The 24,610-nt window shown below is 49.4% G+C and overlaps 1 protein-coding gene across 1 annotated transcript in view; it reads right to left on the bottom strand.

Moving 5' to 3' along the window:
- Positions 1 to 1,954: 1,954 nt before the first annotated feature.
- GFOD1 (Gfo/Idh/MocA-like oxidoreductase domain containing 1) overlaps positions 1,955 to 24,610 on the bottom strand; it is a 104,876-nt gene continuing 82,220 nt past the window's right edge. Inside the window, exon 2 of the mRNA XM_084796981.1 lies at positions 1,955 to 8,480. Coding sequence (XP_084653107.1) covers positions 7,561 to 8,480 — 920 coding nt within the window. The 3' untranslated portion in view covers positions 1,955 to 7,560. The remainder of the gene's footprint in view (positions 8,481 to 24,610) is intronic.

Below are 24,610 nucleotides of genomic sequence, written 5' to 3'. Positions count from 1 at the left end.
CTCAGGAATTTACCCCTCAGATGCAGACCCGGAGATAAGAGTCAAAGGAAGCCTGGGCTTGAACAAGGAGGCAAAGGCCTTTGAAGGGTTTAACTGGTACCAGCTTGCTCGGAGCAGTTTGTGTCTGTCTGTGACGTGGTGTCAACTGTGTAGAACGGTATGTCCTTTCATCTCACCTAGATCTCTTGGGCAGCCTTCCAACAGGGGCTGGAAACAAGGTCTAGGGAGACCCAGGCAAAGGGACCTTTGTTGCTCAGGCAAGAACAAGGCAGACATGGCTCAGTAAATGGGGAACCATAATGCTTACTTACACTAAGGCATTCTCCCCTTCGTAACACAGGCTTATTTCTGCATACTCTGTGTACGTGTAATTCACCATAAAAATATGGCTGTCATTTCATTTTTCAAATGGAGCTGAGACTTGTCATAATAGGTACTAAAATACATGAGATTTAAAAAAAAAAAAGTAGGTTAATCCCAGCATTCTCAAAGGCAGAGGCAGGTACATTCAAGGCAAACTTGGTTACATAGTGAGTTTCAGGACAGCTAGAGCTATGGAGCGAGAGAGAGAGAGAGAGAGAGAGAGAGAGAGAGAGAGAGATCCTTCCTCAAAAACGAAGGGGGGGTGGCTAGAAGGTGGGTATGTTTGTAGAGCTGGGATGGGGTTGACAGACATGGGAGGACACACACAGTTCCCGTGACCCATGAGGAGCCTAAATGGTGTGCTGGAAAGCTGGCCATTGCATTGGGCACGAGTTGGAAGCTTGGAAGCCATCCTAATCTATGATGCCACAGAGGCAGACAGGTTGAGCATTCATTTTCCACATCTGGCCCCGTGCATTTCTGAAACTAGAGTGTGAGTCACTTGTTGGTTTGGCGGAGAGTGTTGTTGATTGACATTTGGGGATTTTGGAATATGTGAATAATGGTTGAGCCTCTCTAATCTGAAAATCCAAAGTGCAGCTACTACAAAGTCCATGTTGGCACTTAAAAGGTCTCAGATTTCAGGAGATGGGAGTGGTGGTGCACGCCTTTAATCCCAGCACTTGGGAAGTGGAGGCAGGCTGATCGCTGTGAGTTCAAAGCCAGCCTGGTCTACAAAGTGAGTCCAGGACAGCTAGAGCTGTTACACAGAGAAGAAACCCTGTCTTGGGAAAGAAAAGGTCTCAGATTTCAGAAAATTTGGGGTTTCCGGTTTTTCAAATACTCAACCCATACGACCCTGACTCAACCAGCCCATTTGGGCAGATGGCTCTTTCACTTTTCTGCATTGCCTTGATTAGAACTGAGGGGGCTCACTTCCTGACATGCTTTCTTACGAGCATCTTTGTGTTTTAGCAGTGTTTGAGAGCAGCCATTTTGGACTGAGCTCCACTTAACTGGAAATTTGCATGGCATAAAGTCTCTCCTGATAGCCTTGGCCCTCCCTCTGCTGTGTCTTAACAGAATACACAAAGAAAGCTTGTCAGGAAGCGTCTTTTTGTTGGCTTGGGGGTTTTTGAGATAGGATCTCATAAAACCTAGGCTGGTCTCAGACTTGCTATGTGGCCAAGGATGGACGTAAAGTCCTGATCCCCTGTCTCTATTTCTGGAGTGCTGGGATTATAGGCATGTGCCAGCAAACTAGCTTTATGATACTAAAATAGAGTGTAAGATTTGCTCCTCTGATGTAAAAACTGTGCCTTTATCTTTTTATGTGGTCCAGCCTCTGCCACACACTCACAGATGCTCAAAAGCCTTAAGTAGGTTCTCTCCCGCTATTTCAACATTTTCAGAATAGTTTGAAGCAGATCTCTCAACTCCATGGTCCATGATTTCCACCTTTGTAGCTTTGTGGAGGCTGACAGAGCCTCACCCCCCAAACCCCCTCCCTGCTTCAGAGCCCACAAACTGGGAAGCCCCCCAAATCAAGAGCACCTGAGGTGAGAAAAAACAAGACCAGGCCAGAATCGCCTCTTCTTTAAAGACTTTATTTGCCATTTTCATCCTTTCTCCCACCAATGCTCAAGCCATCGAAGCCATTTGCGAACAGCTGGAAGCAATGTTGCAGCAGCCCAGGCAGCTGGTTGAGCATGCGCACCACGGCCCAGAACATCACCCAGGCACCAGTGGGATAGCATCCACTCAGGAGCCTGGAACTACAGATCCCACCCACAGAGGGAGGACAGGCCACCTCCAACTCCACAGTGATTTGCCTTGAAAACACTAAGCCCTGTTGCAGTCATTGTCCTTTTATCTTTTAAAGTTTTTCTTTTGTTGTTTAATAATAGAAAACAAAAAGTAAAACCTTCTATAATTTATAAGCTATTTTTTCTATCTACATTATATATAAAATATAGACTCTGTTTTACTTTATAACACACATCTTTTCCCTTTGATAAATAACTTTAAAATATCTAGTATACATGCCTTGCCTTTTTATATATAAGTTTGGTTTCATACATATACATACATATATACTCATGTTTGTCAAACAATAAATATACACTAGACAGTGACAACCAAACCAATGCAATTTTGGTTTTAAAAAAGGAAATGAAAACAAATGACATACTATAAAAGCACCAGGCAGCAAACAAAGCCATAATTGCTAGAAAGTTCTCCCTCCCCCCTAGACAAAGGACAGGGCAGAATAAAGGGAGCAGGTCAGGTCATAGGCTTTTGCTTCTTTGCCTGGGATGTCCCTCGGCACTATAAATATGCTGTTGCATTTCTTAGAAGCTATGGGGCTCATTGAGCAGCCTAGCCCTTGTGGTGGCTGCAGGGGACAGCAGAGAGCTAGACAAGGCACAGGAGACAACCGTGACATGGTGACCCCATGGCCACAACGACTTCCCTGCTCTGCTGGCCCAGGCAAGCGTTCATCGCTGCACTAAGCATCAAGCATTTCAACTAGAATGTTTGTTTTATCACTCCGTTCTCTGCTGGCGCAAACAAAAGGCTGCAGCAGGTCTAGAGTATTCAGTAGTGCAACACGTCAGTAGCCTGGAAGAGAGCCAGAGGCTTCGGCGACCCTCTCAAGGGCTCCAGCAGATAAGGACCCTGATGCAGGGGAGAGAAGGTCAGTTGGGTCTGCAGGCCTCTCTTTATGAATGCAGCCGCTCAGATTGGCAAGCTCCAAGGAGCCCACTGACCTCTCAGAGGAAGCACAGGAGGGCATACCACCACTGCAGAGAGGTTCTAGAAGACCTAGCTAAACTTAGGGCATGATCCACCTGCCAGGTGCTGACTAGGGTGGGCCAGCAGGACAAACAAGTGCTGGAGATGACTCCGGAGCTATATGGCAGACTCCAGAAATTTCTCTTCTTCCCCCCAACCCTTGCCCAAACAGGATGGTCTTACAGGTGCTATTTTCCCCAGTAAGTTCCCGAATGCCATCACCATGTCCTGTAAGCTCCAGGGGTTTGGTGGGCAAAGGAAATCACCAGAGGATGGAGCAAGAGTCAGAATGAAGGTCCTTCTCCAGCAGTGGGACAACAGGCAATAGTAGAGTGGGCCTCAAGTCCTCCTCAGGGTGGACATCTGTCCCCTAGCCTCCATAAAGACAGAGGCACATTAGAGACAGCCCTTCTGTTATAGCCACAAGGTTTTCTGAATACTTTTAAGACATAATTGAGGCTGGCGGGGTGGCTGAGTGACAAAGAGCTTGCCTCGCATGCACAAAGCCCTGGGTTCTATCCCTCATACGGCATGTTTGTAAACTCCGGGTTTACCTGTCACAGCTCAGTGAATACTGTCGGGGGGGGGGGGGCAGGTCTGAGCTTTCATTCTGATGTCTCTTATCAAGTCGCCAGCTGGATCACCTGGATGAGCCTGCCCTGCCCTGTGTGGTAGCCAGGAGGGTACAGTAAGTCAGAAAGAAACTGCCAGTCAGGAAAACAGGCTCCCCAACCCAGGATCTACCACTAAAGAAGTGGGTGACTGTGGCCATGACAGTCCTTTCTGGGAGGTGAACAAAAGAGTTTGACAGATGACACCCTCAAGTTCTTTCCTAGGCAATTGGGTCGGCTTTCTCCCCAGGGCATCATCAACAAAGCAGATTTCCTCCAGTGCCCGCTGGAAAAGGAGGCCAGATCAGAGACCTGGTTCATAACCACAGGTCAAGCTCAATAGCTACAGTCACTGGACAAGAGGAAGTGAGAAGAGTTTGATGGTACAAATGCATAGTTGAAACCTAAGGCCCAGACAAACCCTAAAGCCCCCACCCCCACCCCCCACTTCCTGGGGAAGGATGTCTTCCTATGTTACAAACAGGCCCCAGCAACAAAATCCAAGGCCATCTATCACGGCCAACAATGCTTAGAAAGTCCCCAGGGCTGAGGACTGCTGGGCCACTGACAATTACAACCCAACATAGGAAACGCCATCTTAAAAAGCAGCTGAGTGACATTTCCATCTGGGGAAGAGAACAAAACAAAACAAACAAACAAACAAACAAAATCCCCAACTATTTCTTATAACTGCCAACCTGCTGGCAGGACATCAAATTTTGCATCCTGCTCAACAGGACAGTGTTGTGTGGGCCACTCTTCTTACAGCTGCGCCTTGAGGCGGGAGCACGCCTCCTACAGGGCTTCCTGAGGAATGCTTTTCCTGGCAAGAACTACAGAAATAAACACTGTGGTTTGCCCACTCCTTGTGTGGCAATGTTACACCTTCACCCATACACAGGAGGGCTGAGGCAGTGCCCAGCGCTATCTTTATAGATAATAAGATGATGCATCTACCATACTCTGCATTCGGTGGGTGAGCCAGGGGCACACAAGACCTGACACAAGAGATGTGCTGCCAGGAAAACTAAGATGCTTTGAAGGAATCCCATGATGCAACTTTACCACTGCGAGGAGAGGTCTTAGAGGAACTCAGAGTGGCCACAGGAGTCCTAGTCGCCAAACTTTGCAGATAAACCTGGGGCATTCCCAAACACTGTGTGTGTGTTTGTGCGTGCTTGCTTGCTTGCTTTTGTAGAGGCCATCAGCAGTATATATAAAATGATGGGGGAAAAGGCAAGGAGAAACCGAATGGAAAGGCCCCTAACAGCCTCCGTTCCATCAGGCCTTTAACCCATGTAAAAGAAATTAGAAAGAGGCTGGGGTATTGCCGGGCCTTAGATCCAAGTCGGTTGCAGAATGCTGTCCAGAGCTTGGGATTTCAGCTGCACATTGCTTTTGCTTCAGCCAATCAAGAGTCTCCACATGGAAAGGCAAAGGCTGGATGAACAGTAAAGAAGCGCCCAAGCCCATCTGCTTGTCATTTTCACATTCGGAGCACTGCCTACCCCTCGCTCCCTCCTGTCTCTACCTCTACCACGTGCACCCCAGTAGGTGAGATTCCAGTACACTTCCTCCTTCCTCCTGCTGCTCTCAAAGAGTGCATCCTACTTCTATATCCCCAGGCCTCAAATGCGAGGTGTGTGCTTGTTTTAACCCCTGCATGTTTATCACAGAGATCTCTAGGGGGAAACTCTCAAACATCATGGGAGAAGTTCTTAGGTAGCTGACTTGGAAAAATGAACTTCGTAGAGTCGTTGGTCACACCCCCTGATTTAATCCTTAATCATAGCTTTTCAGGGTAGCTGGGGGGGGGGTGGAAATTATTTCCCTAGAGAGCAATTTACAACAGCAGGACCCCCCCCCCCCCGCCAGCCCCAAAGCCTATGATGTGGCCATGTGCACAGATCAAACTTTTGATCTGATAACTGTGAACCTGAAACACTGGCCATGAAGGGTGGCAGCCAATCAGAGCCATGGAAGGTTTCAGCTGAGGCCCCAGGACGGAGGAGGGGTCCTAGCAAGGAAACACCTGCCCCTTCATGCTAGAAAATGACCATCATTCCTCTGGCACGACTGTCTCTGTGTCTCACCAGGGTCTCGGGCAGGAACACTGACTGGACTCTAGGCAGACTACATACAGGGACTAGTCTATATATCCAGCCTCAAAACTGCCAGGTGCCTGCTGAAAGCTAGCACAGCGAGCCAAGAAAGTCAATCCCATTTTCAAAATGTATATGATTGACCTTTCTTTCAAGACCAGACTCAAATTGTAAAAAGGCTGTTTAGTGATACTGAGGACAGCAAACATTTACAAAGGGATGTGTCTATGTGACAATAGGCTTTGTCTCAGCCTACTTCTAAGCTAGTATTTGACCATCTCTAGTTTCAAATGAAGGGTTAAAAAACAAACAAACAAAAACAAGGCTACTAGGAGAGAAAGTAAAAGATGGTTTTTTTGTTTTTCCAACTTGAACCTTCTCCACCTATGTACACCCCTTTCTGGGCTCTAAATCCCCATTTTGAAAACACTGGAAATTATGTTCCCTTCTGGCTTGTTGTTTTTATACCTAGTTTAAGAGTTTCCAAGGCCAGACGTGGTAATGCACTCTTTTAATCCCAGCACTCGGAGGCAGAGGCAGGTGGATCGCAGCAAGTTTGAGGCCAGCCTGGTCTACAAAGCAAGTCCAGGACAGCCAAAGCTACACAGAGAAACCCCATCTCAAAAACCAAAGACAGAGCTGTCAGAGTCCTAAAAGCCAAGGCCAAAGTTAAGGAGAAAAACCTTGACTTGTCTTAAGGGAAAAGGAATCTATGGGGTGAAACCAAAGGCTTCCTATTTAAACCTACAAAGATGGGAGTCTTAAAAGATTTTCTTCAGGTCAGCAATTGGGCCTTACAGCAACCCTGGGGCTGGGCTCGTGCCCCCTTCTTTTGGAAAGCTCCAAAAGGCAGCTACAGTCAAGCCCATGTCACATTGTGGAGTTCTTAGCACTGCCTAGAAAGCCTGGTGGCAGGACCACTCACACTGGCCCCGCCCCCGCCCCGCCCCCTGCTGAAAGAGGGCCCTGAAGTAGCTCCTTACAGCCTGTCTGTCCTCTTGGGCAGCTCAGTGGTACAGCTTACTGCTTCATTTGCTCTCCATCACGGATGCCCACGGTACTACGCTAACAGCAATGAGCCAGTTAGATCTAATGCGTCCTAGGAGACAGAGAAATCAAGGAAGCTGTGCACTTTGTGCACTTTGCTACCAAGTACTTCAGATCCTTAAAGCGAAACACACAATGCCTTCCTGGAATTACAACCTTCTCACCAGCCCCACCACCTCCTCCACCTCCCTGCGACAAACAAAACAAACTATATAGACATTTGGTGAAGTACCCTTTCTTTCCAGTAGGGGGCGCTGATGGAGAGCCTAGTTCCCACTGAGCTTGTCATCTGATACAGAGCCTTGGCTTGCAGAGAAGGCCAAAGTTTGTGGGGTGGATGAGGTAGGGCGCAGGGGGCAGACCCTCCTTGCTTCTCACAGTAAAAGACTGCAAAGGTGCTAATTAAACTTCCTTTTTCTTATCAGAGACCCAGTTAGGATGGCAGGCCCTCCTGAATATGAGACCGGCCCACCACCACCTTTGAGCAGGGGGCCCTCTACCTGGGATGGGGACCACCTTCATACGTGCTGTGCATTCATGCTGCCCTCCTCCTGTAATCCCCACCCATGACTACCCACTCCACTGTGCATTTCCCTCTAACCGGCCCCACGCAGCAGGATTGAGTCCACCAGGTCCCAGTGCTAACAGTAAAGGGACATCCTGCTTCTGCGCATGGCCTCACTGATCAGGTAGGCGGGGCTCAGCTCTGGCTCCTCAGTCATGATGGCAATGTTCTGCCACTCTCCAGTCTGGCTCGACCTCTTGATGGTGTCTACCACGCAGAGGGCATACAGGCAGTCGTCGAAGGTGGCAGCCATGGTAAGAGGCCGTCCGTCCCACGTGCGCCGGTCATCCTGATCCTGGAAAGCCTGGCGCACTGCCTGCATCATCTTCATGGTGCCCCGCAGGTAGGGCGAGGGGATGTCGCTGAATGCCTTCTCGGGCAGCAGGGAGTTGCTCACGGATGTAGTGTCCTGCAGCAGCAGCTCCTGCTCTGGGGCGCTGTTGCGCTGCCCATAGAGGTCGGTGCCCACTGCCAGGAGCCGCCCCGCGGAGCCCACCACGGTCACGTCCTGCTTAAACTCTCCGGGCACGTTGAAGTTCAGGGTAACGGTGCAGCACACTCCACCCTCCAGCACCATCTGGAAGGTGCAGAAGTCATCGCTGGTGATCTGGCGGATGCCCTTAATGTGGTCCGTCTGCTTGACAAAGGTCTTGAGCAGCCCGTGGACCTTGACAGCCTTCTGGCCCGTGAGGAAGGTGAGCAGGTCGATGATGTAGGTGCCCACAGAGTGCAGGCCGCCACCACCCATCAGGTCATCGCAGCTCCAATTGTATTTCTTGCCCAGCAGACTGCCGCTGTGCACCTGCACCTCGCACACCAGCAGCTCGCCCACGTAGCCCTCCTCAATCAGCTGTTTCATGCGAACGAAGGCTGGCAGGAAGCGCAGCACATTGCCCATGATGCTCATGAGCTTGGGGTAGTAGTGGGCAGCCGACATCATGCGGAAGGCGTCCAGGGGCGTGGCAGTGCGGTCACAGATGACGTTCTTGCCTATGCCTGGGGAGAGGGAGAACAGTAGATCAGTGTCCTGTGTGGAAGGAACGCTAGGGGGCGCTGTAGCCACCGAGGGAAGCACCAACCCAGAGGAGTCCTCTGGATTCTCCCACTGGACAAAGTAGCCAAATAGGGTTGGCACAAACTGAAGAGAGACACAACAGATACCTGTGACCTTCCACACACACACACCCCTAGTTGCACCCTTCAGTGACAGCCTTAAGCACACAGAGTGCCTGAATCCGCTTCCCAGTTCCACCTGGCACTGGGTTTAGTTTGGCTGTCCCTTCTCAGGACCATGCATGCACAGTAAGAAGCCATTTTTAACTCTCCTGGAACCCAGGTGAGGACAGAGGCTCTGCCAGAGGAATGAAGCAATGATTGCTCGCATCACCAGATGCCATGTAACTGTATCACACAGCGCTCTGACAACAGGCTCATGTTGCCAAAGACAGATGTAAACAGATTATCCATCCTTACAAGGATGGGTGACGAATGCTGCCAGCATCTGCATTACACCTGTGGACTATAGAATCTGGCTATGATCTGTGCTGTACCCTACCTCGAATGCCCCCCAAATCAAACCATCTAACAGTCATCTCTTTAGTTGTATTCTCCTGGACATGATAATAACCCTTTTGGAAATTTTTTTCTATTACGAAAACTATGAAAGACCAAAACAATCCACTTCACCATGTACACTCCAACTGAGCAGCGGAAGGGCAAGCCTTGGCAGCTCTGTCGATGAAAAGATTCTGATGAGCACTCTGGGTGAATGTGCACGGGACACTACTCCACCCAGAAATCCGTGGATAGATCCTTGAGGGTACAGCGTCTCTTCCTTTGGGCTGTTGGTGCATGTTGTGGGTCCCACATCCAGCAAGTTCCATAAAGAAAGGAACGAGCTGTTGCGAGTCTTATGCCCAGAGCCGGGAGTGTCCTGCACACATCCCTACCTGGCCCCAGCCCTCTGCCTGCAGCCTGCGAGTGCTGCTTTGCAGATGGGCGTTGGTAACACCCTTGCATACTCTATCCTTGAACACCGTAAGCAACTCCTGCCCCAAAGGTGCTTTGTGCCTATTATTTATAACTCAAAACCCTGGAACTGTATAGATGGCCAAGAATGGTAAGGGAACTGAAGTGCAGCCTTGAAGTGGGACAGCAAGCACTCTGGAGGCAGAAGCAGGTGGATCCCTGTGAACTTGAGGCCAGCCTGGACTACAGGGTGAGTTTCAGGACACCTGAGGCTACATAAAGAACCCCTGTCTTGAAAAAGAAAAAAACAATAGTGAGTCATCACGGGAGATGGCGGCCCCAAAGACCATTCAATGGCAAGATGACTATGATGCAGTGGTATATGAACAGGCTGTATTCATCAACATGTTATGACTTCATCTCTCCTTAAAGAGACAGAAACACATACTGGAGGGGAAACATCGTTTGCAGTGGTTAACCCCTGACTCCGGTCATTAGGATTGGGATTGACCTTTCTCCCTCCTGAATGAGGGCCTGACAGTCTTAGTGGGTCCTCTCTCACTGAGCTAAGGTACCCCAAAGATTTGTGTATGTTCTTCACCGAGCTAAGGTACCCCAAAGATTTGTGTATGTTCTTCATAGCATACTATGATCAGGAAAAAAAAAAGCACTAGGTTGTTTTGTAAACTTGAAGGAGACAGGGAGACCTTTAGAAGCCTCTACTCAGAGCGAACGGAAAAGACCCTTGTGTCTTGAATCTCTTCTGGTCCTTGGGCCCCAAGAGCTGGTGAAAGCTCTGTTGACTTTGAACTCGGTACAGTTTGACAGGCTCAGGCTGCACGCATGCTCCTGTTTTGCAGTCTCTCTGCATGTGATGTTGGAGAGTGAAATGCTTGTTGCAGGCGAGGCAAGACCTCTGCCAGCAACCCACTGCCCTAACCCCCCTTCCTTTTTTTATTTTTATTTTATTTTATTTATTATTATTATTATTTTTTTTTTAGTCAAGGTTTAGCTAAGTTACCCAGGCAGAATTTTAATGCCCAAGCTGGGAACTATGATCTTCCTGCCTCAACTTCCCAAGTAGCTGGGATCAGAGACCTGCCACCACTAGAGAAAAAGGTGCTTTGGACCCACCTTGTTTGGTCACCTTGTGCTATCTCTCTAAGGAACGGATGAGAGAGGCCCATGGCTACCACCCCATATCCTCCTGGCAGTGTGAGACATGCGGTGTGGTATGCAGCACCCCTCATGGCAAACGTATCTTCCCTCAAAGGCAGAGGACCCCGAGCTTTGGGACTTCAACAACCTCCCAGGGCACTCACACTGCAGCAGATGTGGCAGAAGCCCTGGGAACAACACATGGGTTCCATCTCTGGACACACAGGAAGGGCAAAGCAGGTGAAAAGCAAAAGATGTGGCTGAGAAAAGGTCTTCCAGTGTTCACAGCAATAGGAGCAGGCATGCCGAGCATCCACTGCAGCTGTGGCAGATAGCAGCCACACTGCGACTTCACCGCAGCCATGGGAACCTTCACCCCACAGCTGGCCCACTGAGAGACCTGTCCTCATGTCCAGAAGTGAATGCCTTGGGATACTGCCACATCTGTCCACGTGGTCTTGTGTGATCAAGAGTGGGTGGCAGAGAATACACTGGACTTTCTGGGGCCTCTGGGGAAAGCTTTTTAACTGTCCTCTGCATGGACACGGACGTTAAGCCAGACATAAGACCTCTGTATCTAAACTAACTTCATTTTTCAGACCAGAACCCCCATCAACAAAGTGAGAGCTGTTTGGTTATTAAGGAGAAAGGCGGGAGCTGAGGCTGGGAGACCCAGGAGGTGGCACAGGAGCCCAATGGAAGGTGAACATACTCTCAGCTGGCCCACGGGGGTGGGGGTTGGGCTGCTGTTCTTCATCACAAGCAGCTAGAAGCCCTACTGAGGTCCCTCATGGCAAGTGGAAATGAGGTTTCTTCCAGCCCGCTGAGTATGTTTTCTGTCCATGGGCTAAATGCCCATGGCCTTCGCAAGGAGGAGGAAGTTTCCAACTGTGAGATACCAGTCCCAGCTGTAAGCAGCTGTTTGCCTCATCTCCTGCCAAGCTCAGGGGTCTCCCAGGTTGTGACTAAGTCCCGACTCACATCTTGACCTCCAAGAGACCAGTACTTCTGTGCGCTGACCCCTCCATGCAAATATTGCCTCCGCATCCCGGGAACCTAGGTGAGGCGCCTCCCAAGGACAGACACGCTGGGGGAAAGACACCACCAACTCTCTGCTCTCCCGTGGAGCCCAGAGCCCAGAGCCATTCCTGGCAGAATCAGCCTGGATCTTCAGAGCACCCCTCCCTGCTGGCATATATTTCCAAATACACACTCCCTTATCTAATCAGGGTGCAATCTTCAAGACCCATGCCAGGTTCCCACGCTGCCTCCCCATCATCCCACTCGTGCCTCTTATCCTCAGGAAGCCCCGGGCAGCTGTCCCAGCAGATTGGCAAAACCCCCAAAAGACATTCCATCAAATAGAGCTTCCTCCCCTTATCGGAGGATAAAGAGAAGCCCTTTCTGCAGGTAACTCCTTACCCCAACTTATACCCTGACCCTTGACCTTTCTGCAGGTAACTCCTTTGTAGTCTGACCCTCCAATACTCTCAGGCACTGAGACCAACAAGTGTGAAAAATGAATAGGAGCTCCCAATCCAGTTAGTAGAGGAAAACAACCAGGCAATGAACATTGACAGGTGCAGATCTGAGAGAGGCGCGAACAATGCAATACAGCATGAAAGAGGGGCACCCCAATTACTTGGGCAAATGAGATAGCTCTGCTTAAGAGGTGACATTTTAGCTGGGTTCTGAAGCCTGTGTAGGAGTTTGCCTAGTCAACATTCAGATGGTGTCCCATATAGAAAATGATTTAAAACTGAGGTACGTAACACAGGATCCAGAAGCCACCAAGACTGGACTGTTAACAGAATACTGTGACTATTGTGCAGTGCAATTTTCTGAAGGTTAGGCTCATCCCTGCCCCTGCTCCACCCCCACCTACCCCTCTCTCTCCTCCCAACTCATCCCTGCCCCTGCTCCACACCCACCTATACCCCTCCACTTTGACCCCGTTTCACTCCTCAAGGCCTTTCTCTCGCGCGCACTTTCACACACACACACACACAGCATCAGTATGGACAACTTGTCCAATCCCACCTGCCTGGCCCTTCCCCCGTACATAATCCACTGAAGGGAGAAACCCCACTCTTTAATTGCCTGAGCATACTGACAGACACTATGTCCCAATTCAGAAAACCCATCTGATCATGAGGGGAAATAATACCGCTTCAAATAGTGAGTACACGGGACTGCAGCAATTGCTCAACGGTTAAGAGTAAGTCCACTTCTTGTAAAGGACCCGAGTTCTGTCCCTAGCACCCATGGGGGTGGGGGAGGGGGCAGCTCACAATTGCCTGTAACTCACTCCTGGGAATCCTTATGCCTCTCTGAGCACCCTAGCTTAAGGCTGGTACAGTGATTCCTTGCATATGTGTGCACCCTGCTGCATGTTCCCCACTATTGTTGGCTACGGGGGCCTACGCACACAGCCAGTGTCTGCAGCATGCAGCCCCAAAGGAGGCTGGGAAGAGAGCGTGTAACCATAGGGAGCATCAGAAATCAGGGCAGAGGAGGCTGGGGAGCCTCATGCACAGCTGGGTGGCATTTCAAGGCTCAGAGCAACTTGATTAAGTTCCCACCCTAATTCTGAACTTGAGATGGAAATGGGTCAGGGTGACCCATATTCAGCTCCTTGGTTACAGCCCCGGGTGCCGTCGCTGGGCTCAGAAAGAGGGTCACCACTAATGAAAGGAACTGAGCATGCGTGGCTGGGCAGTGATGGGACCTGAAATGGAACTTGAAACGTAGCCGTGCAGACTTTTCTACACCAGCCTCCCCCTGAGTCCAGCACGACCCCCACAGTCCCCACAGAGGCAGGATAGATGATGAAGCAAGGGGCCGTCTACTCCAAAGTCCGCCAGGAGACTCTTCCCCGGCACAATTCACACAGGTCACCTACACGCGAAGAATATTTCTTATGTAGAAGTATTGCTAAATAAGCAAGTTAATATAGCAACGATCCTGCCTCGAGGCCCGAGTGCCTGTAACCCGAGGAAGGGCTTCATGCCTTGCAAGCAGGACTGTTAGCATGTTACCAGCGGAGGTGTCCTAGCTGCCCGCAGCCCTATGATGCAGGCTCATATAAACTCCTTTGCAAACCCTCGAAGATCCTAACCAGAAATGGCCTAGACTCTACAAATAGCTGTTGTGAAGACAGCGAAGTGTGGCTCCTCCCAAAAACCTGCACCTGGACATACCGCCAGTATCCCATAATGCCTTCCTATTAGCTCTGCTGCTTATATTTGCTAAACATGTCTTTTAAAAGAAGCGCCAGCTGTGCTTCTTTTGGGCACGTCCTGAAATTCTTTCCTTCAGCAAAGCCAAGGACCCGGCTTTACCTAAGCTGAAGTCTCTTAAATAGGGCCTCCTCGGGTCCTGCTGGCTGTATGTAGCATATTGCTGTCTCCACGCCCACCATGGCTCCAGTGTGCTGCCTCGGTTCTCTTTTGCACAGGAGCACTGTGAAGAATAGAAATTTCCCATGCTGTTTCGTGAGCATTGCTATCACAGAGGGATGACACGACCAATGCCATACCTCTCCAGAGGGCTACAGTAACACGGAAGATACGTTGTTGGGAAGTCACCAGCCAGCTCCTCCCAGCCCGGACAGTCCCGGAAGTGTTTTAGGTGGAAAATAACCTTCTCTTCCCCCATAGCTCATGGTGTTTGCTTGGAACTTTGGGGAAGTGTGTCATGGAAGGCCTTGAGGCTCACACTGCACCTCCACCTCCTGCCTCACGTCTGCTTCCTGTTTCTTGTCCCACCTGCATGCCTCCTGCCATTATGTCTTCCCTTCCTTCAAGGACTGAGTCCCCTAAAACTGCAAGCCAAGACAACCCTCTTCTCCCAGAAGGTGCTTCTGTCAGGGACTTGTGCTAGCAGATAAAGAGCTTCACAAGCCTGCCTCCAGGTTACCTAGCAACATCTGACCATCATCACCCGCCGCCACCACCAGGGGGCCCAAGATAAAAAGGACAAACCCACCAACCATCACTCTCTTACTCTCTCTGAGGCGCCCCTTCCTCTCTTCCCTCTCTCATCTCCCTTTCCACAATAAATCTCATACCATGCGTTTCGTGCGGTGTGTATTTCATATTTAACAACTTGGGCACAGCAAGGAGAGAAAGCTGCTGCTTTTGACCTAGGGGAGGTTAAACGCGTGTGGAGATGGCATGCCCATCAGCAGGAGCCAATGTGCTGAGGCGCCCCGGGTAGGTGGATCTGGGGAGAAAGGAAGGGTGGGAAGATGGAGGAGGAAAAACAGCCAGGACTGTGCCTTGGTGGTCATGATTCTGGGGAGCAACCACTCTTGAGTCCTGTCCACGTTTCCCTACTCGGGACAGAGTCCCGGAGACCCACCAACTGGATCCTGCGAGTAGAAAGAAGTGCTATAGCAGCCATAATGTCCCCATAGATGTAATCGCTTTGGGTGGTGGTGGTGGAGGGTGGGGCAAAAGGCAGAATGCTGAACCATTAGCCCATCAGAGTCACTAAAAAAGAAAATGCAAATGGCAGTGTCCCATGAGATTACTAGACCTGCCAACAATTCCATTCCTCAGCCCCCTTGCAAGATGGTAGCTTAGAACCGCCATTAGCCCAGCTGTAGAGGAAACACAGAAATGTACATTGTTTTATCCTCCATAAATGGAGTGTGAGTTCTCATCAGAACTCCTGGTGTCTTCCAAGGCACACAGTCTTTAACCTAACTTTACTGCATGCTGCTTGAAGCCAGTCTTTTCAAGAGAAACACCTCTCTGTGGGTAAGAAAGACCACAGGCTTCAAAAACTAGGCAACATCTCAAGCATGGGAGCCGGGGTGGGGTGGGGGTGTATCTCTGTGGGAGAGCAGTTGTTTAGCATGAACAAGGCCTCTGTTCCATCCCCAGGACTGAAAGCAGTAGCAGTAAAGAGAAAGAAGGGAAGAAGAGAAAATAAGCCAGGGACATCGGCTCACACCTGTAACCCAGCTCTCAGAAGGTAGAATCGTCACAAATCCACAGCCAGCCTGCGCTCTAGATGAGACCCTGTCTCACAAAATACACAAGGAGGAAGAGAAGGAAGAAGAGGAGACAACCCTCTAAGAGGGGCTCTGTTTTAGACGAGGGATCTGAGCAGATATCCCAAAGGTTTTTAAGGTTTTTCAGTGTTGTTTTAAAAACAAGTCATACAGCCTGAGTTTCTGGCCTCTCTGGAAAAGTGGAAAGCTCAGGGCCGGGCGTGGTGGCACACACCTTTAATCCCAGCACTCAGGAGGCAGAGGCAGGTAGATCACTGTGGGTTTGAGGCCAGCCTGGTCTAAAAGGGAGTCCAGGAGAGCCAAGACTACACAGAAAAACCCTGTCTCGGAAAACTGAAAAAAAAAAAAAAGTGGAAAGATCAGGGCTGGAGAGATGGCTCAGCAGTTAAGAGCATTGATCTCTTTTTCCAGAGGACCTGGGTTCAATTCCAAGCTCGTACATGGCAGCTCGCAATAGTCTGTAACTCTAAGAGCTGACACCCTCAGACAGACAGACAGACAGACAGACATGCAGACTAAACACCAATGCACATAAAATAAAAATAAATTATTGAAAAGTGGAAAGATCTGAAAACATTGATCTTCTTCCCCGGAGTGGCGGACGGCACTTGCCTTATCAGCCCCTCAGAATCGGTAAAGTACTCAAGGGTTTTAAAAAGAACCTATTATTAACCTATTATTAGTCTCCTTGTTACCAAGGTGACTGTGTCCCCACTCCGGCTCTTTCCAAACAGCACAAGCAGGTGTTTGGGTGAGGCAGGAAAGAGCAGCAGGAAGGAACAGAGGACTCAAACTGTTCAGTGCCCACAAAGCGCCACACCAGTGCCATGTGGCCCATTTATGACAGAATGGGGAAGTTGAGGCTTGACTAATTACACTAAGACCAGCAATACATACCAGGTTTATGCTGTGCGGCAAGGCTGTGATGCCAGGCCCCATGTTTCCCATTTAAAAAAAAAAAGTTTTTATTTACATCCATCATTTATTTGGGGGGGGGGGGTGTACCCGGCTGTGGCACGTGTGTGGAGGTCAGAAGATAGCTAGGGGAGTTGGTTCTCTCCTCCTCCTATGTGAGTCAACTCAGGTTATCAGGGCTGGTAGCAGGCACCTTCTTCCCCTACTATTTCTCCTGAGCCATTTCATCAGCCCCGGTGCTTCCCATTTCCCAGCTAGACAATGGCTGCACGGGGAAGGATTTGTGCAGACCCCCCTGAGCCTCTGTGCTCCCAGAAGCACTTGGGAAGAAGCCGCCAGCCCTGGGAGCTTACCCTGAGATGTGGTTGAGTGGCTGGCAAGGCAGCAGAGCCTGGTGTTTGCAGAGCACAGCGAGAAAGAGGTTGCCCGCAAGACAAGAGGACTGTTGCTCTTTCTTTTTGAGGTCAACTGTCTGATTACTCCATATCCCAGACAATAAACTGACCAGATCAACTGAAAGATTGCTATCAGGGAGGGAGCGGCTGAGGAAACCAGCCACTGGTGGTGACAGGGTTCCACAAGCCAACACAAACACCCCCCAAAGGCTCTAACCTCTGCAAGCCCGCACTAGCTTGGCCTTCTTGGACAAAGGTTCTGTGTGACTTTGGACTTGCCTGAGGCTTTACCTCAAGACTCTCATGAGAAAAACATTGTGTGGTCAGGCTCATGACACCCAGGGCACCAAGACCCAGAGTATTGCAGGCCCTTGCAGAAGCCAGGGCACCTCAGTGTGGCAAAAAAACAAAAAACAAAAAACCATCTTCAATCCCCAGTCAGGGGAGACAGAGGACATACCCTGTTAGGACCCTGCCAGCCTTACAACCTCCAACCCCAAAGAACAGTGCAGTTAGGAAACAGCCACAGTCCCTTCCCGTAGCCCCAGGCAAACCAGATGTGCTCTCTGCCCCCTCATACATAACAACCGGGGATAATTATCAACAAGCCATTTCTTAGAGCACCTTCACCTACATTGTCACCATATTATCCAATCAGTGACTAAGCCTAGTGAGTGGTCATCCTAACTGGAAACTGACAGGCAACCAAAAGGTGTGTGCACACGCACGTTCGGAGAGTCTGTGTGGCTCTTTTATCTAGGTGGTGTGCTGGGATTTACCCCACCTAGGAGTTCTTGTAGGAGGTACTGTTTCTATATGTTAGGTCTCACAGGCAGTCCAAATATCCAGAAATGAGCTCACCCTGGACTACAGGAGGATTTCTGTCAGTTAGATAAAAGCCAGCACTCCTCGGGAACTTGTGAAACAGGTTTTGTGGTCCCTAAGAGAAGTCAGGTCCCTTACCTCTGACAGAAGAAGGGACATATGGCTCTCCAACTGACACATACCTGTGGCATTCACCAGAGCCCATGCTGGCCTCCAGGGCCCCTCAGTATCACAAGCTCCTGTTATACATGTCAAAGGCCACAATAATATCTAGGCCCTTCCTCTCCCCTCCCCCTCAATCCCCCTTCCCCCCCCCCCCACCATGGTCCATTCTTGCTTTTTGTTTGTTTGTTTGTTTTTGTTTGGTTTGGTTTTTTCAAGACAGCATTTTTCTGTGTAGCCTTGGCTGTCCTGGACTCCCTTTGTAGACCAGGCTGGCCTCGAACTCACAGTGATCCGCCTGCCTCTGCCTCCCGAGTGCTGGGATTAAAGGCGTGCGCCACCACCGCCCAGCTCTCTTGCTGTCTTCCAGTCTCCACTATTCTCCTTAGCCCTGGCACGTGCAGTCTACTTCCGTTTCTCTCTGGACTCTTGCAGGTGCCACTGGATATTTTCACAATAAAAACCTTCTCCCTAATAATGGATCGAGCATGTTGACCGTTTCATTACTGTACCCCTCACATACACCGTGCCCTGTAAAGCCAAAGCCAGTGATTTGCTTTCCCAGCAGCCTTTGCAGTAAAAGCATGGGCCACACACATGGGTTTTGCCCAATCAAGGATCTCACCTGAGCCTGACACATGAGGAGAGAGGGAAGAGAGCCGTGCTGACAGGGGCCAGACACAGCACTCCTCCTTTGCAGGCTGTGGTGGCAGGGATGACAGAAAAGCTTTGGATGCTCTGTGCTACCTCTACCGGATGCCACAAAGTCTATCCATACTGGTTGGGGTCCCTGGTGCGTTGGGGATGGCGATTTTAGCCATGGTAGCCACTTACTTCCCCCGCATCCTGTAGATGACGATGACTCTCCCCAAAGTCCCAGTCAGCTAAGCTCAGCCCTCTGACCTCTGTGGGGGCAACTGAAATGCTCCTTGGATACCAACTTCCCTAGCCTGCTAGAACCCCTTCTGAGAGAGAACAGGACAGAGGAAGTGCTGCACACCTATTAAGAACCCAACACACAGCAGACTAACTGGGTGGATAAGAATGCCCCCGCCCCCCCACACCCCCCCCACCCCGCACAACATGGATTTAGTCTGTAAACGCCCGTAAGCCCAGCCACTGGATACAGAGGAATCTTGGTTCCCGTATGTCCAAAGTTAAAGTCATTACACCACACCCACTTCCCAGGGCTGTTTGTAAGTACAGAGAATAACCAACACGAGGCACAAAATTGCTCCTAGCAGCCTGCTGAGGTCAATAACAGATGCAAATAAAAACTGCAAGCTCTAACTGCAAGAGTTCAAAACAAGCCATTGGCTGAGTGCTAAGTGTGTAACTATGCAGTGGGATAGGAGGAGCAGGTCTGTAAATCCAAAGTCGTCCTCGGCCTGCCATGGTGCAAAAGCAACAACAGGTGGCCTGCAAGCCCCCCTAAGAGGGTGAAGCGAGCCTCCTACAAGAATCACACGTGGTAGTAACAGTGCCAAGTTTACTTTATGCCATGTATAGCCCAGGCAGAGCCTTTGAAAGTGTCCCTGCTTGTTAGGAGTGGCCACCGGAAGGCTAGGCTGGACAAATGTAGGGCAAAGGTTGCCCATTAGCTGCTGCTAGTAAATAAAGATGGCCTGGCTAGCTATGAGAGACTGTCAATTAAAAATCCTCTGGCAAAATTACAAACAGGAGGCGGGAGGCAGTCTCAGAACTCAGGCTGACTTTGAACTCCCTGTGCAGGGATGACCTTCTGATCCTCCTGCCTCCACCTCCCAAGTGCTGGGATCATAAGCACACACACCCACAAACTGATTTTATACTGCGCTGGGAATGAGGGTCAAACTCAGGACTTCCTGAATGTTAGACGGGCCACTCTACAGACTGAGCCACGTCCCCAGCCTGGGGTGGATGTTTTGGTAGGTGTATGCCACCCTGGTCCATAGGCAATAATTACAGCCTATCAACAGAGCTCAGGAGACCTAAAACTTGAAGATGAGGAGTGAATGGGAGAGAGGCTGTTTGCAAAGCCCTTGACTCCTGATGCAAAATCTGAGCTTCCCTCAGCAGCCCTGAAGCCACCTGTTGATTTCCTCTCTCTTCTAGCCTTTCTCGTAAAGGAAAACTGCTTAATTTTCCACCTGAGGTGAGGGTTTGGGCAAGCCCGACATTCAAAGCTAAGAGGGGGAAGGAAATTAGTAGCACTGCCCCCTCCCCGGCAGCCCTCCGCAGTGGCTGGAGAGGGGCCTGGTTGGCTGTTTTCTTTGCAATAATCTGCAAGCAAGGCAGACTGTTTTTAATGTGGTGTGTGAAGTCCTGAAAAACTGATGCACCTGGGATTACGTGGCCACAGCAACTGTCTTTCAGAGCTAGAACAGCCCATAGCCCACATGATGGTGTCAGGTGGGGAGGTCCCTCTCTGCAGATGAGGAAGTGGCGTGGGTGTGTGTGTGTGGTATGTGGAGTGTGTGTGTGTGTATCTGTGTGTGTGTGTGTGTGTGTGTGTGTGTGTGTGTGTGTGTGTGTGTGTGTGTGTACTTGCATGCATACCGTAGTACATGCATGCAAGTCAGAGGATGCCTTGTAGGGTCAGTTCTATCTTTCTGCCACATGGGTTTTGACTATAGAACTCAGATCCTCAGGCATGGTGGCAGCCATCTTGACGTCTGTCATCTTTTGTTCATTTGTTAATTTTGGTTTGCTTATCTGTTTATTTCATTATTTTATTGAGACAGGGTCTTTTTACGTAGCCCTGCCTGTCTTGGAACTCACTATGTAGAGTAGGCTGGCCTGGAACTCACAGAGATCCCCCTGCCTCTGCCTCTGGAATGATGGGGAATAAAGGGATGCCCCCACCATGCCTGGCCTAGAATGATATTTTAATACCTTTTCATCCCTAGGCTACAGGGAGGCCTTAAAAAGAGGCCGGGATGGTGGCGCATACCTTTAATCCCAGCACTCGGGAAGCAGAGGCAGGCGGATCGCTGTGAGTTCAAGACCAGCCTGGTCTACAAAGCGAGTCCAGGACAGCCAAGACTACACAGAGAGACCCTGTCTCAAAAAACAAAACAAAAATAAAAACAAAAAATAAAAAACAAAGAAAGACTGGTCCCCAGGGATCCGACAGGGCTGAAGTAGACTCCTGCACACCTAATCTTGCCTCCATGGAAGATGCTTACCGATTCAGCGGCTCTGTAGGGACACAGGCATGGGAGAAGGCTGCCTGGGGATGCTGGAAAATGAATCTCTCCTCGGACTTGCCAAGGGCTTGGGCAAAGCCTGTGGGAACATGCCTATTGTCTTAGACCAACGGATGTCCCCAGAGATGTGCCAGATACAGACGGTAAGGATGAGGACATGCTGGCTTGTTCCCCAATTGGTGAAGTGGTGATGGTATCCCCCACTCACTTTCCTGTCACTAACACCTCTGGCCCCACATCTCTTGATTATTGTAATGGAGGAACTGACCTGGACTCCCTAGGTTGGTGTGAGGTGACTGGTTCTTTGATCTCTGAGTAACTAATGACCAAATCACTAAACAATGTAATTAGAAGAACCCATCCCCACCTAAGTGTCATGAGCCTGTATTTTAACATTTGGGGGGAAACGTGATATTTGACAATGTACTGGGCTCCAGGAGAATGACTGACACAGAGAAGGACACTGTTCCAATGCTGGCTACACAATGCCTGCCTTTCTCTGTGAAGCCAGGCTTCTTTTAGAAACACACACACACACACACACACACACACACACACACACACACACACACACCAAAAAACAAAATAGGGGGAAATGAGGACAGTGATGTCCTGAGTGGTTCCAAGCCTGAGAACGTAAGCAGGCGCACATCCTGTTTAAAGTCATCTTGATGATTTAAGAATAAAATATAAGACATTTTCACTCTTTTAACGCGTATGTGTTATCTTTTAAGCATGTGCCAAGTTGTTAGGAAAGAAACACTTTGTTATTAGGACTTAATTACTTCTTAAGTGAAATTGGTGAATCTTTTGGTCCAGAAGCACCTTTTAAATAAAATTATTGGCATATTAAAAGGCACAGTTAATAGAGAATGGGGCCTGTGTTCTAGAATATTCTGTGTACACACCACCACCCCAAGCCACAACAATAAATTCTTTAGAAGGGAGATTATTTTATACTGGTCAGTACCTCAGTTTACCCCTACCATAATGCCTGAGTTTTGCAGGGCCTCTTTAATACTTACTGGTAATTTATAATACAAGTCAAAACTTGGCTCTGAGGGGGCCTGGGAGAAGAGCAAAGCTCCAGTGAGGTGTGAGAAAGAAGAAAAACAATGGCTGTCTAACTCAGAGGACCCCTGAGGTACCAGTCTGATGGGGTTACTGCCCCCCTGGCCTCTAAAATAAATACTTTCCTGAGCTCTCTGGTGCAAAGTAAAATAATCAGCCATCTCTTGGGTGGGTTTAAATGATTTGTTGTAAATCATCTTAAACTCCTCTAAAATTAGTAAGCTTCTTGGCCCATGTCATCGAAGTCTGAATCTATCATTTCATAACTCTAGGTTATTTCTCCCAGTCTCAAAAGGCAGACTCCAGCTCCAGGAAGGAGGAGCCCCCTAGGATGCAGAGGTCAGTCAGATTTGCTTAGAGGCAGCAGAGTTCAAGTTCCCTCCCCTGGGGTATCTCAGGGCTGGAATTCTCTGATCGGAGTTGTGGTATTGGTCTGTCTGCCTTCTGCATCTGCTGACCAACCAAAAGGCCACTGCTACAGATAACGCAGTTGCTTAGCAACTGCTGCAACCCAATGCCAGGGGTGAGCAGAGAAAGTGAGTGTTGGATGCAAGGCTGATGATGGTCTAGTGTCAGGCATGTGTTATCTCAAGATAGCACAAGCAAGAGAAATTCCACATAGGCAATTGCTCCCACTGGCAACTGTCCCCCCTCCCCCCACCCTCCCATACTGTCCTTCACAACTGCAGAGTGGTGGTGACAGGAAACGCTCTCAAAGACCATCCTATCTTTATGACGCAGTGGTCTGTATCCCCTGCAGCTGGAGTTAGGAATTTAGGAATGTAAGGTCCACAGAGGACTCATATCCTGTACTTGAGCCTAGAGATAGAAGTGCTGTTCTGCTTTTACAGTGTTTTGTGAACATTGGTCAGATCTTCCCAACTAGCTCTCTGTGCTTGTTGTATGTGAGCTAAAACCCACAAGTACAAACAGAGTGTTGTAGGTGAGGTTTGGATGTGTAGGAAAAACAAAGTACCTGAAACAAAGGCAACCCAACACCCCTGCCACCCCACCCCCACTTCTAGGGCTTAAATCCTGAAGAACAATGCATTATGGGTATACACTTGTAATCCCAGCCCTTGGGAGTCAGATCAGGAGGTGAAGGTCATCCTCAGCTACGAAAGGAGTTCAGGGCCACCCTGGGTTATGGGGACACTCTGTCTCAAGCCTCTTCCACCAAAATAAAATACACAAAATGCCATAGAGCACACTGGCTGAAAAATCGAAGCACTTCCAGAGAAGAGTAAAAGCAAACGATCCATAGGGACACCACCTCGCTGGCTCCTTTCTGTGTCCATAACAAAGAGCTGAGGTGAATGAATGGCTTGGGGATGTTTGTCTTGGCTCTGGCTCAGAGTTTCAGCTCGGCATCAGTTGGTCCCTTCTCTCAGCTGGCGGGACACATGATGGCAGGGACATGAAGGAATGAGGAAGAGTTCGAAGTTTACTGTCTATATTCTCCTTGGCTGGTGCCTTAGTTTGAGGAGGACCCCAGGACCCAGATCTGCCTGTCACAAAGTTCTTCTTGTAGGTTTCCAGGACCCTGTGGGTTCTACTATTTCCCCATTCTTCCATGCTACTCACGCCTAAAGTCTCAATAGGATGTCCTCTCCTCTGACCCACTTTCTTGGTAAGTAAAGTTTTTCATGGGACGTATCCCTTGGACTAGTGTTTTGATATAAGTGAGTATATACCGTTTGTCTCTTTTTGCTTCTGGGTGAACTCATTCATTATGATAACCCCTACCAAGACCTAGCCAACGAACATGATATTCTCCACCGTTGAGTGGAGAGTGAGATCTGACTCTCACATGAACTCTGGTGCCCCTTTTCTGACCACGTCCCCTGGATGGGGAGGCCTGGCGGCACTCAGAGGAAGGATAGCAAGTTACCAAAAAGAGACTCGATACTCTAAGAGCATATATAGGGGGAGGAGGTCTCCCTCAATCACAGACATAGGGGAGGGGAGAAGGGGGGAAGTGGGAGGGAGGGAAGAATGGGAGGAAACAGGGGAAGGGCTAATAATCAAGATGTAATATGAACAAGTTAATTAAAAAAATGGTAAAATAAATAAATAAATAAAAATTTAAAAAAAAGAAAAAAGAAAAAAAAAAAGAATGAGGAAGAGGAAGGGGCTGTGGTCTACCACACTATCTCCCTCGAGAGCACACGTCCCAATGACTGGGCCCCATCCCGTGAGCCAAACAGTATACACTGTCCAGCCCCGGGTATTGTGTTGTAGCAACCAACAAAATGGACTAAGATAGGGCCCATGTTTTCAGAAGAGATTGCCAGAGTGGATTAAACAGGAAAAGGACATATCCATCAGGGTGACAGCATGGCCTTCGGCACTGTCCTCAATCAGAAAGCACTGAGCCTTGCCTTAGAGACACAAAGGGGCAAAACTAAAGGCAGAAATGCCCAC

The sequence above is a fragment of the Acomys minous genome (assembly GCF_964271855.1).
Source record: "Acomys minous genome assembly, chromosome: 9".
Lineage (NCBI taxonomy): Eukaryota > Metazoa > Chordata > Mammalia > Rodentia > Muridae > Acomys > Acomys minous.
Note: the sequence above shows the minus strand (reverse complement) of the source record. Positions and strands in the feature narration are given on the sequence as shown.